We start from the raw sequence: 14,171 nt of genomic DNA on the forward strand, positions 1-14,171 counted from the left end.
AGAAATTTATGAAGTAGATTAATTTCCTATGGATAACCAAGAGTGGACAGTATAGTAATTTGAATTTTTTTCTTTCTTCTATTTCTCCCCTTGAATGGAAATTCTGTAATTTATAGTGAAATGACTAAAGAAATCAAGAAAGGGAGAGAAGATTGTCAGCTACTGAATGAATGTTTGAGAACTGATTCTAGAGAGATAGTATGTTTTGCTATTAGCCTAGTCTCTTGATTTATAGTGTTTTTTTTCTCTTGTGTCAAAAATTCAGTAATTAGAATCTTTAATAGGTCAAGTAGAACTTTTGTTTTTGCAGATTATTCTTTTAAAAGTTGAATTTGTTGAGAGCCCAAACCTTGGACTATCCTTGGCCTTAGTTGAAAGGAAGAAAAAACTCATTGTGTGTTGCAAATAGACATGCTGGTCTGGATCTAAAAAAATAAACACTGACATGATTCTTGTTTCTATTTAAGCTACTATTGTTGTGCCAATATTATAATAACAGACTTTCTGTATGACTCTCCCTACCCCCATTTTCCCAAAGATTACTTCCCTTCTGCAAGTCTTGCAAATTATTAAATTTCCCAAGTAACTGTAATTTAAGGAACCTTTATCAGTAGCACTAAAGAGACAAATGCCAATTTCCAAGTTCTCTGTTCACTAGTCCCTGATCTTTATATTACCCTTTGGTTGTTAATGGGATTTGTCTGTTGGAGTTTTGTATCAGGCCTGCTGTTTGTAGGCTTGATACAAAACTAGAAATTCTTGAAAAAATAGTTAAATTTTTTTCTGACACACATACATACTAGTGGTAGCCCACCAGGGCTAGTTCCTGAGACCTTAATGTTGTGTATCCGCAATAGCATATGATAAACAAATAAATTGTTTTGGGAGTGGTTATATGATGAATTGAGGTTTTTTTTTTTTTTTTTTTTTTACCTCCATGTTTGACTTAGGGGGAGAAAGTAGACATTCCCCAAGTATATCCTGCATTAGAGGTAGAAGTATGCAGGGTGAGTAGAAGGATATATAAACATTTCCTTCCAATAATAAAAAAATGGACAATATACATAAGATTAAGAGACTATTACAAAATCTTTGAACCTGGAATGAGTAGAAGTAGTAAGAGGTACAGGTGGGGAAGGTAGGATTGGTAGATGAAGACATTGGGATTCTAGTAAATATGTATGAAATTGCTGTTACTGGCGATTTGGAATGAATGAGCTATGTAGCTGTGTCTGTACATCTAGGAAGGGACAGATACTTTTCTTTTGCTGTTATTTTTGAGGGACCATCTGGTGGAAGGTACAACTAAGGGACCCCCTTTAGAATATTTTCTTGAAGGCTTGAGTTGAAAGACACTGGATTGGAAATGATAGGCTGAGCACTGTGTGTGTGTGTCAAGACTGTGTTTTGGAAATGGTTGTGGGACTGAAGGGTTTGTTTGGGAGGGGTAGAGGAAGCTTTTAAAGGAAAGATACAGGGAGGGGGCTGTGTTGGGCACCAGTGGAGTGAGAGAGTGTATGGGAAGGAATTGGGCAGAAAGAAAGGCAACTGACAATTGTTGAGGATTTATTGTGTATCAGTAAGCTGCCCTAAGGCTTTACGTATGTTATTTAATCCTAACAGGAGGGCTGAAATGCATACATTTCCCCGATTTTATACATGAAGAATCTGAGGCCCAAAATGGTTATATTACTTACCTGTGATTACACAGCCCTTAAATAGTAGCTCTGGGATTGGAACCAAGATCTGTCTGAATCCACAGCCAGTTCTTTCTTCTGATGTGGAGTTGAGAGGGGTTGAAGCAGTGAGGGTGGACTTCCACATGGTGGACTGCTCGTGTTTTCTTAGTCCTCCTCCCTGGACGAAATGTGGCATTGTGTGTGAGCATATGTTCTCTGGAGTCAGCTGGGCTGGATTGATAAAAATCCTGGGTCTGCCACTTTTACCTGTGTTGCCTTGGGTGTATTACCCAACCTCTGTGAGCTTTAGTATCTTCCTCTGTGATGTGGAGTAACAATACAAACTTCTTAAAGTTGTTTGGAAGTTTAAATGAAATAATATCTAAAGCTTTAAAGCATATTACTTTCTTTCTCTTTTTACTTTGAGACTCATCTTGTTACCTCTGGATTGTAACATTTAGTGTTACATAGATCCCTTTAGAGTAGGATTGGTCTGGATTCAGGACTAGATCCACAAATAAAAGAAAAATAGGGTAAAATTGGTCATATTTTCTAAGAAGGTTATATTTTGTTTCTTTGACTTAAAGGACCCATATTAACTAAAGACAGTCTGCCAAGACAATTATTCATCTCTCCCTCCCACCTAATCAAGAATTATGTGAAAGTTCTAAGTGCCTCTGTCCCTCCTCTTTCTCCCTGTCTGGATTCCTTGGGACTGACATCATAGACATGGAGGAGTCTCTGACTTTTTAAAGTTTTTGACAGTCTTGAATGTTGTGGTTTTCCAGTGAGTTTTGGGAAGAGTTGGAGAGGACTCAAATGCAGTTCTAATGCTTCAGTGGAATCAGGAGATGGGTAGAGAGTGAAAATGTGGAAGCTTTGGGGGATGTTGTAAATGAGAGAATGTAGGGTCAGTAGTTTCTCTGGCATTTTAATAGAGCTTTATTATCCATGATCTTTAATTTTGGGTCATTTTTCTCTGTCACTAAGTAAGTTGGACACTTGGAGTATGCAGACTGATTTTAATATTATTCTGAACTAAATAATGTTTAGGAAGAGAAATCTGTTGCAAATAAAGTTGTATAACAATCTTAAACAGATGTCTTTGAGATGAGTTACTGTTTTAGACTTGTCTGTGTACAACACTGATAGACTATCAACAGTACCGTGTGTGTGTGTGTGTGTGTGTGTGTGTGTGTGTGTGTGTTATGGGGTACCATACAAATATACTTCAGTTCATCTGAACAAAAATTGAGTGCCTGCTAGGTGCTTGGATGCTGGGGAATATTGGATGAACAAGCCAAGATTCCTGCCCTCAAATTGTTCCTGGTTTAGTGGGGAGACAAACATGTGAATAAACACAACTACCATGCAGGGTGATAAACATTATGATAGAAGTAGAGTACAGGGTGCAGTGGGGGCACCAAAAAAGAAGTAGGCAATTTAGGAATTCAGAGAACTTTTGCAAATGAGGTAGTATTTAAGTTAGTTTTAAAGAAGAGGTAGGAATTCACCTGCTATACCTCGGAGTTACTCTAGTTAGAGGGAACAATATATGCAAAGGGACTGAGATTTGAAGCACGTAGTACACTTGGGGAACTCCTAGTACAAGCGAGGGAATGATGGGAGGTAGAAAAGACTGAAGAGTTAGGTAGAGCCAGATCATGAAGGGCCTTGTTTGTGCTGTATAGATTTTTTTTTTTTTCCATAAAGGGTCTCCTGTATCCATCAGGCTGAGTGCAGTGGTGCCATCATAGCTAACTGCAGCATCAACCTTCTGTGCTCAAGTGATCCTCCCACCTCAGCCTCCTGAGTAGCTGGGACTACAGGTGTATGCCTCCACACCCGGCTAATTAAATTAATTAATTTTTTTTGTAGAGATGGGTTCTCGCTGCATTGCCCAGGCTGGTCTTAAACTCCAGGACTCAAGTGATCCTCCCTCCTTGGCGTCCCAAAGTGCTAAGATTATAGGCGCAAGCCATCATGAGCCACCATGCCCGACCCTGTATAGGAATTTGTTTTTTTGTTTGCTTGTTTATTTTGAGATGGGGTCTCGCTCTGTCACCCAAGCTGGAGTGCAGTGGCGCAATCCTGGCTCACTGCAACCTCCGCCTCCCAGGTTCAAGTGATTCTCCTGCTTCAGCCTCCTGAGTAGCTGGGATAAAAGGCGCATGCCACCACGCCTGGCTAATTTTTCTATTTTCTGTAGAGATGGGGTTTCACCATGTTGGCTAGGCTGGTCTTGAACTTTTGACCTCAAGTGATCTGCCCACCTCGGCCTCCCAAAGTGCTGGGATTACAGGTGTGAGCCACCGCGCCTGGCCCCTGTATAGGAATTTGGATCTAGGCTTTAGCGATTGAAAATCCACTGAAGAATTTAGAACAGTAGGATATAATACTATGATACTGGCATTTTAAATGGCTATAGTGGTTGCCTGTGGAGGCCAATCAATTGATGCAGAGAGGTAGAGGGAGGAGTAAGGGAGCTATTTCCTGGGTCCAGGTTATGAAAACCTGAGAGAATAAAAGAGCTGAAGCCTATGGAAGGTTTTGCAGGGATTTGAGAGATATTTAAGGTAAAATTAGTAAAACTTAGTGAAAGATTATTTGTGTGGATACGGTAAGAGAGAAGTCCAGGGCGGCTCCCTGACTTGTGACTTGGATGATTGGGGACTATTTGCTACAATATGGAGTACTGGAAGAGGAATAGTTTCAAAGGATGGGAGCAGAGATGAGAGAATAAGCTCTTGTTTTTATGTTCTGAGTTTTAAGTGCCTGTATGATTCCCAGGTGAGGTGAAAAGAATTTGGGGGTGCAGATACGTTTGGAGTCATGAACATGTGGGTGCTTAGGGCTGTGAATGAAGTTTCAATGAGAAGATGGAAGGCCTAAGGCTAGAATGGTGGGTGCACTAAGTTTGGTTCAGGGACAGAAATGGGAGTCCACAAAGATGACCAAGACACAGGGCCAGAGAAGCAGGAAGAGTGGTCAGTAAGTATCAAATGCTACAAAGAGAGCAGAAGTAAGGATGATTGTGATGATCTTATATATAAGCCAGTGCCATTCTCTTTCTGCAGAAGCCTATTTTTGTAGGTTGAGGACAAGGATTTTTGCAGGGAAGAGGAGAGTAACCACCAACAAATAGGAGCAGGGGAGGAAATATAAAGGAACCCCTCTTGCTTTGCTTTGTAATTTTTTTTTTTTTTTCTGTGAAGTAGGAGGCAAGGTCATTTACCAGGAGTAAGGGGAGGTGATGTGGATTGGGTGGGAGGCTCAAGGAGCATGGTGAAGGTATGGGATAGTAGCTCAGAAGATTGATTGAGGTACTAAGGTTAAGCAAAAGATAGCAGTGTTTCAATAAAAGGAAAGTGACTGAATAACATGTTAGTAGTCATATTGCTCTGCAAGGTTAGCAGGGAAGTTAGAATGTGGGATCCATCCAAGTTGGACAGATGAAATGGATAAGGGAATTAAATTTTCACAGGAAAGTAAATTAGGTGATCAATTATTGGTTTTACTTTGTTAGGCAAGAAGAGATAAAGTGGAATCTATCCATTTTTCTCAACCTTCACTGCTTTTACCTGGTTTAGCTCTATTTTGCAAGATTTTTCTAATCAATTCTCTCCATAAATCCACTGTGCTTCTTCCAAACTCTTCTCATTGTAACCAGGGTGATCTTTTAACAATTCAAATCTGATTATGTTCTATCTCTGCATGCAACCCTTTGGTGGCTTCTCATTATGTTTAAGATAAGATCTCAAATCTTTAACAGGGTCCACTAGGCCCTCTCTTCATCCTTCGGTAGCACCATTCTCATCTTTATGCTCCTTCCTGCCACAGAACTTTAATGTTTCCTCTGCTTGGAGCATTCTTCCTTTCCCAATTTGTCTCTCCAATTGCTGCTTAATCTTAATTAATCTTAATTTGTAGATGAAACATAATTTCCTTGGGGAAGCTTTTCCTGACTGCCTATAGGAGATAACACTCCCTTCTCTAACATTTCTTTATTATAATTATAATTGTTTTTGAAAATATTTGAGAAGATTATGAAAGGCAGAAATGTTAGATGAATTGTGCAGGTGGATGTTGAAATTGCTCAGGAAGATGGTAGGTTTTTGTGGGTTTTTTCCTCCATGCTGGAAGCTTTTGAGGATAGGGATTGTGTCTAGTTCACTGTTGTGTTTTTAGTCCTGAGCATAGTGCTTCACACAGAGGCACGCCAAATACTTTTGTTGAATTAATGAATAAGGTGGTTAAGAGACTGGATGTCTTAGTGAGCAGGCAGGTTTAAAAGTAGAGAGAAGGCTGGGCGCGGTGGCTCATGCCTGTAATCCTAGCACTTTGGGAGGCCAAGGTGGGTGGATCATGAGGTCAGGAGATCGAGACCATCTTGGCTAACACGGTGAAACCCCGTCTCTACTAAAAATACAAAAAAGTTAGCCGGATGTGGTGGCAGGCGCCTGTAGTCCCAGCTTCCCAGCTACTCGGGAGGTTGAGGCAGGCGAATGGCGTGAACCCGGGAGGCGGAGCTTGCAGTGAGCCGAGATCGTGCCACTGCACTCCAGCCTGGGTGACAGAGCGAGACTCCGTCTCAAAAAAAAAAAAAATGTAGAGAGGAAAAACTGTAAGGAGATGAGGTTGTGGCCAGAGTAAAATGTTTGAGTTTAAGATTAAGAGGTTGGAATGGTTTCAGGAAATGGCAGGGTCCAGGTTTGAGTTGTTGTTGCGGAGATGGTCTTAGTATTAGAAGAGATTATGAAATTCTAAGGCAGAAATGTTAGGTGAGTAATGCAGATGGATACTGAAATTGCTCAGGAAGATGGTAGGATTTAAAGTTATTAAAGTGCCTTTGGTCCCAGCTACTCAGGAGGCTGAGGTGGGAGGATTGCTTGAGCCTGGGGGCTGGAGGTTGCAGTGAGCCGAGATCAAACCCCTGCCCTCCAGCCTGGGTGACAGAGCTAGACCTTGTCTCTAAATAAATAAATAAAGTTATGTAAGGCAGGTGTTTAAGTCTTTGATAAATACGAGAGATAGGTACAACCTTTTCCTATGGTGAACAAATTAAATGGGTAAGAATCAGGGCAGTTCCAGGAATCAGTAATGCGTGCCCTAGTGTGGTACAGTGAAAGAGCATGGGTTCAGACTATCTAGGTTCAGACTTTGGGCCACCTACCTACCTGACTTTTGAAGTCTTTTTTGTTTCTCTATTTATAAATTGGGAATGAGACCTGCTGCAAGAGTTTTGTCATTAATTAGTAAGAGTGTTTTGTTTTTTTTTTTAAATTTACTTTTTTTTTTTGAGATGGAGTCTTGCTCTGTCACCCAGGCTGGAGTGTAGTGGCCAGATCTCGGCTCACTGCAAGCTCCGCCTCCCGGGTTCCCGCCATTCTCCTGCCTCAACCTCCCAAGTAACTGGGACCACAGGTGCCCGCCACCACACCTGACTAATTTTTGTATTTTTAGTAGAGACGGGGTTTCACTGTGTTAGCCAGGATGATCTCGATCTCCTGACCTCGCGATCCACCCGCCTTGGCCTCCCAAAGTGCTGGGATTACAGTTGTGAGCCACCGTGCCCGGCCGAGTAAGAGTGTTTTTAGAAGTGCTTAACTAATATTAACTTGTTAGTTTTTAATCTTGACTGCTGTCATTACTTCAAGATGGTGTGGAAGTGGAAGTAGGGGTGAGAGGCAAAGACAGCAGAAGCGAATTTTGAACAAGATAATTTATTCAGCCTGTTAAGTTTATGTAATGAGGTCAGCACAAATATTTATGAATGAATATAGATACAAGCAAGTAACGATATAAGATAGGATTTTATAAATAAAGGCCACTGTTTGGCTCATAACAACATCATGATGTTGATCTACAACAAATGTTTATGTAAAGAATGCTTTGTCTAATAATTTTGCGTGAAAATTCCATCATCCTTGGGAAGTAGGTTTTATTGTCCTGGAGAACAGAATCAAGACCGGTATGTGAAAGTTATAGTTGGGGTGTGAGGCTGGTGATAGCTTTTGTTTTAGTTTAGAAAAGCATTTTCTAACAGTTAAAACTATCCACTAATAAAGTAGACATTATAGCAGAGTAATGAGGTCCCTGTCAGACCTTGTATTCAAGTGGAGACTATGTGATTTATGTCAGAGATGTAATAGAAGGATTCTTGCATGGGGGCAGGTATTTGGATTAAGTAATTGCTAAAGGCCCTTTCAGTTGGAAGATGTTGATGCCAGGTGAGAGCTGTCTTTACACCATTCAGTTAACAAATAGTTGAAAACCTCCTCTGTTTTATTTGAAAGGTTGAAAGCCACTGGTTTTCTTCTTCTCCCCCTCCCCCTTCCCCTTCCCCCTTCTCCTCCTCCTCCCCTTCCCCTCCCCCTCCCCTTCCCCTTCCTCCTTCTCCTCCTCCTCGTCCTTCTCCCTGAGACTGAGCCAAAAACTGTGTTTGGTTTGGTTTGTTTGTTTGTTTGTTTTGAAACAGGGTCTCACTCTGTCACCCAGGCTGAAGAGTAGGGGCACAATTGTCACACACTATATAGCCTTGACCTCCCAGGCTCAAGCAATCCTCCCACCTCAGCCACTCGAGTAGTTGGGACTACAGGCACACACGACCATGCTTAGCTAGTTTAAAAAAGGTTTTTAGAGACAGGGTCCCACTATGTTGTCCAGGCTGGTCTCAAACTCCTGGGCTCAAGTGATCCTCCTGCCTCAGCCTCTCAAAGTGCTGGGATTATAGGCATGAGCCACTGTGCCCAGCCCGAAGTTTTTTTTTTTTTTTTTTTGAGACAAAGTCTTGCTCTGTTGCCCAGGCTGGAGTGCAGTGGTGCTATCTCAGCTCACTGCATCTCCGCCTTCCTGGTTCAAGTGATCCTTCTGCCTCAGCCTCCCTAATAGCTGGGACTAGCCACCACGCCCAGCAAATTTTTGTATTTTTAGTAAAGATAGGGTTTCACCATGTTGGCCAGGCTAGTCTCAAACTCCTGATCTCAGATGATCCACCCTCCTCGGCCTCCCAAAGTGCTGGAATTACAGGCATGAGCCACCGTGCCTGGCCCAAACACTGTGTTTTAATCATTGGTTTGATATCTCCATTTGGAATTTGAAAAGCTTAAGCAAGGTATTAGTGGTGATGTAACAAAAGCTGTTGATCTCACCTGTTGGGTGGGTTTAGGTCAGGGTCCACAGCATGCACCTGGAGACATCAAATGTAAGAATGTGCTGTTAAGAAGTTTGGCTTAGTGCTTCAAATTTTTGCTAAAGAGCAAGGCATTCTAGATAATGTTGAGCCTCTAAATTACTTTGTTAAAATATGTTTTTTTAAAGAATAGCCTGTGTGCTATGTTGACATGTGAGGTCTATGATGCCATAACACTGGTTTTGATTCACTTCTCTCACTCAGAAGACTGGCTGTGAAATTGCCTACATGCCTATGGCTTAGTCAAGTCTTCCTTTTTGCTGAGCACCTGTTTGTGATTACTATTTTGTGTACTTATTGTATATTTCTCACATTCTTTCAGAAAGTTATTAAAATGGCTTTATAGTTGCATTGCTTTTTTTAAAGAAAGAAGATTGAAATTTATTTTGCAGCTATACACTTGGTTTTGGATTATTCATGTGTATAAATTTTTTTTTTTATTTTTTATTTTTTTTTGGGGGACGGAGTCTGGCTCTGTCACCCCGGCTGGAGTGCAGTGGCCGGATCTCGGCTCACTGCAAGCTCCGCCTCCCGGGTTTACGCCATTCTCCTGCCTCAGCCTCCGGAGTAGCTGGGACTACAGGCACCCGCCACCTCGCCCGGCTAGTTTTTTTGCATTTTTTTAGTAGAGACGGGGTTTCACCGTGTTAGCCAGGATGGTCTCGATCTCCTGACCTCGTGATCCGCCTATCTCGGCCTCCCAAAGTGCTGGGATTACAGGCTTGAGCCACCGCGCCCGGCCGTGTATAAATTATTTGAGCTGGTACCACTTCCTGTGACCTAAGGCTGTGGCTAAAATGGGTTTGGAGAAGAAATTCTTGCCTATATTGGGGGATGGGAGGAGGATTTATTCATCTATTGATTCTGAATTTAATTCCTAATTCCTGAAGGTAGGGACTGATTTACTTTATAACTTGACATTTTGAATTTGAGGTATCTTAGACCAAAAGTTCTTTATGTATTAGTAATTCTTTCTGATAATTATGATATTGAAACTCAGGTAAATTTAAAATTGACAATATCTAGAATAATAGATAGTCAAAGATCATAGATCATGAGGCTGTAGTGAACTGAAGAAGTTTATTTTTTAAACCTTGAAAGTATCTTAGGAGTCATCTAATCCAAGTCTAGATTATAGAAGAGACAACTGAAACCCTGTAAGTAATCTGACCAAAGTCACCTAGTTAATACATATAGGTGTATGTAGGTAAACTCATATAGTGTGAGGGTGGTAAGAGTAGTGACAGCATGGTTGATGTCCCTTTAGAAAGGAGAGTTTTTAAAACTTAGAAATAGAAGGGTGATAAGAAGTGCCCTAGAATTTCTGATCTGCTAAGCTTCAAATTGGTTGGTTTGTTGGTAGCTGATGTGGAAGTTGGCTTAGTCATTGAATCATTTATTCTTCAGACATTTGACTACCTACTATATTGTAGATGCTACACTAGATCTTGGAGTTACAAAAATGAAGAAATCGTGTCCCTGCACTCACGGATCTCTTGTACTACTAGAACAGGACAAGAGAGAATAATTTCTATTTTGCCATCTCTCTCTCTCAAAAAAAAAAAAAAAAATCCAGTGTTAGCAAGTTCGTGACCTACTGGTTTTATAACCCACAAATCTTGTTTGTTTATTTGCCTTGTCACTTATTGCCTTCAACAATTATACTTTGACCTTTCCCAAAAGGCAGGGGATTGGTGGGTATGGTAGGGAAAGTGTACCTGGCGACTTAATGAATGAGTCTTCTATAGAAAACTGTAAACTTGGCAGAATTTGGTCAGAGATTGTTCTTCACTCTTACTGCTTCCCTCTGACTTTTAACCTCAGAGGAATGTTGGATTGGTGCCAGCTGTCAGGTCAGGGACATAATTTCTGCCAAAGTCTGAAAGAAGAGATCTTTTTCAGTTGAACTTATTTGGCAGTCATTTGTCCTGCGTGGAGAAAGACGTGTTTGGAGTAGATGTGTTTCCTGGGTTCATGAGGTTAATGGATAGAGATTGACTCTTGTTATGAACCTTTCAGGTCCCCACTTTGCTTTGTGGAGTAACTTATATTTAATTTAATTTAATTTTTTGAGATGGAGAGTCACTCTTTTGACCAGGCTGAAGTGGTGTGATCTCGGCTCAATGCAAAGTCCGCCCCACGCGGGTTCAAGTGATTCTGTTGCCTCAGCCTCCTGAGTAGCTGGGATTACAGGTGCCTGCCACCATACCTGGCTAATTTTTGTAATTTTAGTAGAGACGGGGTTTCCCCATGTTGGCCAGGCTGATCTCAACCTCCTGACCTCAGGTGATACACCTGCCTCAGCCTCCCAAAGTGCTGAGATTAAAGGTGTGAGCCACTGCACCTGGCCTAATATTGTATTTTGAGTAGTTTTAGCTATCAGTTTACTCCTCTGCTAGCATCAAAACACTAGTCAACTCTGAAATTATCCAGTGTATAGTAATTGTTCATTCACTCAACAAATATTTATTGAGGGCCAGTGTGCCTAGCACTGTGCCAAGCGATACATGCAGGGGATATATTAGTGAAGGAGACATACAAGTTTCCTGCTTTCAAGAAACTTTTATATTAGAGGAGATGGCTAGACAGCAACTAATTAAAATAATTTGAGAGTATTCAAGTGCCAGGAAGGAAATAAACAAAGCTACCATGTTAGAGACTATTGCAGGTGGGGAGTTCTTCAGGATAGTAGCCTGTTGCTTCCTTCTTTAGTTTGGATAAGCAAACTCATGGTAGAAAAGCAGTACTCAGGAAAAGTACAGGAAAAGCATTTTTCAGAGTGGTATTACAGGTTACTGGTTAATGTAGATGTTGAGATATTAATGTTAATGAAGAGTTAGGAAATAAAATGTTACTCTTCATAATTTTAAAGTGCTGTATTTTAAAATTCAACTGAAATGAATGAGCTAGGATAGTTTCCCCATTTGGTTAGGAAGGTGCTGACATGGGGCTGTGATTATCCTGTTCCAGTGTAATTTGAGCCTTATGTATTTATTTATTCCTCAGGTGGATGCCTGAATTTTGATCTATGTTCTACCTACATCCAGCTGGCTGAAAGTACTTGATGATCACATGACCCTGGACATGGATGCTGTTCTGTCGGATTTTGTCCGTTCCACAGGAGCAGAGCCAGGGCTAGCGCGAGATCTCCTAGAAGGTGAGGAGTTGTAGGGGAGAATGAGAAAAAAGAAAGTAAAATGTAGTATTTATCATTAGGATGATTTGGAACATTTAAGGTGATCAGGAAGATACTTTGTGTATGGTAGGCCCTACAGTTAATTCTAATGATACACTTTGTGTGTAACCCATCATAATTTGAAATTTTAAAATCCCTTTTTCACCTTGAACTTCCTGGGGTAGTTTTTTCCACTGTCAGTTTATGCTCAGGCAGTGCAAGTGAAATTTTATATTAGTTCATTACAAACATAATTTTATTTTATTTTCATTTATTTATTTATTTTTGAGACAGAGTCTCGCTCTATTGCCCAGGCTGGAGAGCACTGGCACGATCTTGGCTCACTGCAATCTGTGCCTCCCAGGTTCAATCAATTCTCCTGCCTCAGACTCCCGAGTAACTGGGATTACAGGTGCCTGCCACCACACGCAGCTAATTTTTGTATTTTTTAGTAGAGTTGAGGTTTCACCTGTTGGCCGGACTGGTCTTGAACTCCTTACCTCAGGTAATCTGCCTGCCTTGGCCTCCCAAAGTGCTGGGATTACAGGCATGAGTCACTGTGCCCAGCCTAAAAACATAATTTTAGATCTTTAAGACTTCCTCTTTATATATAAGTGTCTTTAGGGTTTTCATGATGGGATCATCCATGGTTTTGTTCTTTCCTTACATAACATACATTACAGGTAATTCTATGTTGAGTAGATCAATTTAATGTTTTCATTTTGCTGCTTTTGTTTACTTATATCTTTATATACATAAGTTTGAATGTTCTAGATTTTTTTATTATTATTATTATTGAGACGGAGTTTCGCTGTTGTTGCCCGGGCTAGAGTGTGGTGGTGCAATCTTGGGTCACTGCAACCTCCTCCTTCCCGGGTTCATGCAATTCTCCTGTCTCAGCCTCTGGAGTAGCTGGGGTTACAGACATGTACCACCACACCCAGCTAATTTTGTATTTTTAGTAGAGATGGGTTTTCTCCATTTTGGTCGGGCTGGTCTCGAACTCCTGACCTCAGGTGATCCACCTGCCTCAGCCTCCCAAAGTGCTGGGATTTCAGGCATGAGCCACCGTGCCCAGCTGAATATTCTAGATTTTAAGGTCCTGAAGGGTTAGAATCATGTCCCTAGGATTCTTTGTTTACAGTCACAAATAATAGATGGCAATATGAAAATATGTAATGACACAAACAGGCAGGCCTATGGGGAAGGGGCAAGTTCTTAGCATACATAGGTAATATTTTAAATTGCCAGCCCTTAACAAGGTGTGACAATTAGACATTTGCTTGGCTACCTGTGAGGATAGCATGAGTTTGGAAACAGAAGATCAGGGTTTAAATTGCAGTTTAGTAATTCAGTATAGCTTTGCCTTTAATTTGCATTTTCTTTTTTTTTTTTCTTTTTGAGACGGAGTCTTGCTTTGTCACCCAGGCTGGAGTGCAGTGGCGCGATGTCGGCTCACCACAACCTCCGCCTCCCAGATTCAAGCGTTTCTCCTGCCTCAGCCTCCCGAGTAGCTGGTGGGACTACAGGTGCCCAGCTAATTTGTTTATTTTTAGTAGAGATGGGGTTTCACCATGCTGGCCAGGCTGGTCTCAAACTTCTGACCTCGTGATCCGCCCACCTCAGCCTCCCAAAGTGCTAGGATTACAGGCATGAGCCACCGTGCCCAGCCTAATTTGCATATTTAGTTTCATCTCCTACTACTTTTCCCTATACTTCTATGCAGCCAGGCCTGACTTGTCACTTCTCGGTGATCATGTTAGGTTACTTCCTCAGTTTGCAGCATTTCTTTCCTCTATTATTCTCCTTGTCCTTCAAGATTCAGCTCAAATGTTTCCTCTTTCATAAAATCCTCAACGTTTCTGCATTCCTCTTATAACGTGTTGAACACTTATGAGTGTTCAATATGTGCAAAGTACTTGAGATACGTTATTTTATTCTCACAACCACTGTACAATAAAGTTTTATTATCCTGGAGTTATAATTTTAAAACCTGAGGCTCAGTGAAGTTAAGTAGGATTTGAACCTAGGCAATCTGGTTTCAGAGTGTGGCTGTAAACAATTATGTTATAAATCATTGCTAGCATGCTCACATGTGTGCGCGTGCGTGCGTGCACACACACGC

At 41.2% G+C, this 14,171-nt stretch overlaps 1 protein-coding gene across 6 annotated transcripts in view; it reads left to right on the forward strand.

The window, feature by feature from the left end:
- The window catches only part of OTUD7B (OTU deubiquitinase 7B), a 135,874-nt gene that overhangs the window by 83,590 nt on the left and 38,113 nt on the right, over positions 1-14,171 (forward strand). For all 6 annotated transcript variants that reach the window (XM_077970379.1, XM_077970329.1, XM_077970426.1 and 3 more), the window contains 1 exon segment: positions 11,878-12,028. In XM_077970379.1, the coding sequence (XP_077826505.1) occupies positions 11,944-12,028 (85 nt within the window). In that variant the 5' untranslated portion in view covers positions 11,878-11,943.

Source organism: Macaca mulatta, chromosome 1 (genome assembly GCF_049350105.2).
Source record: "Macaca mulatta isolate MMU2019108-1 chromosome 1, T2T-MMU8v2.0, whole genome shotgun sequence".
In the NCBI taxonomy this organism is placed as follows: Eukaryota; Metazoa; Chordata; class Mammalia; order Primates; family Cercopithecidae; genus Macaca; species Macaca mulatta.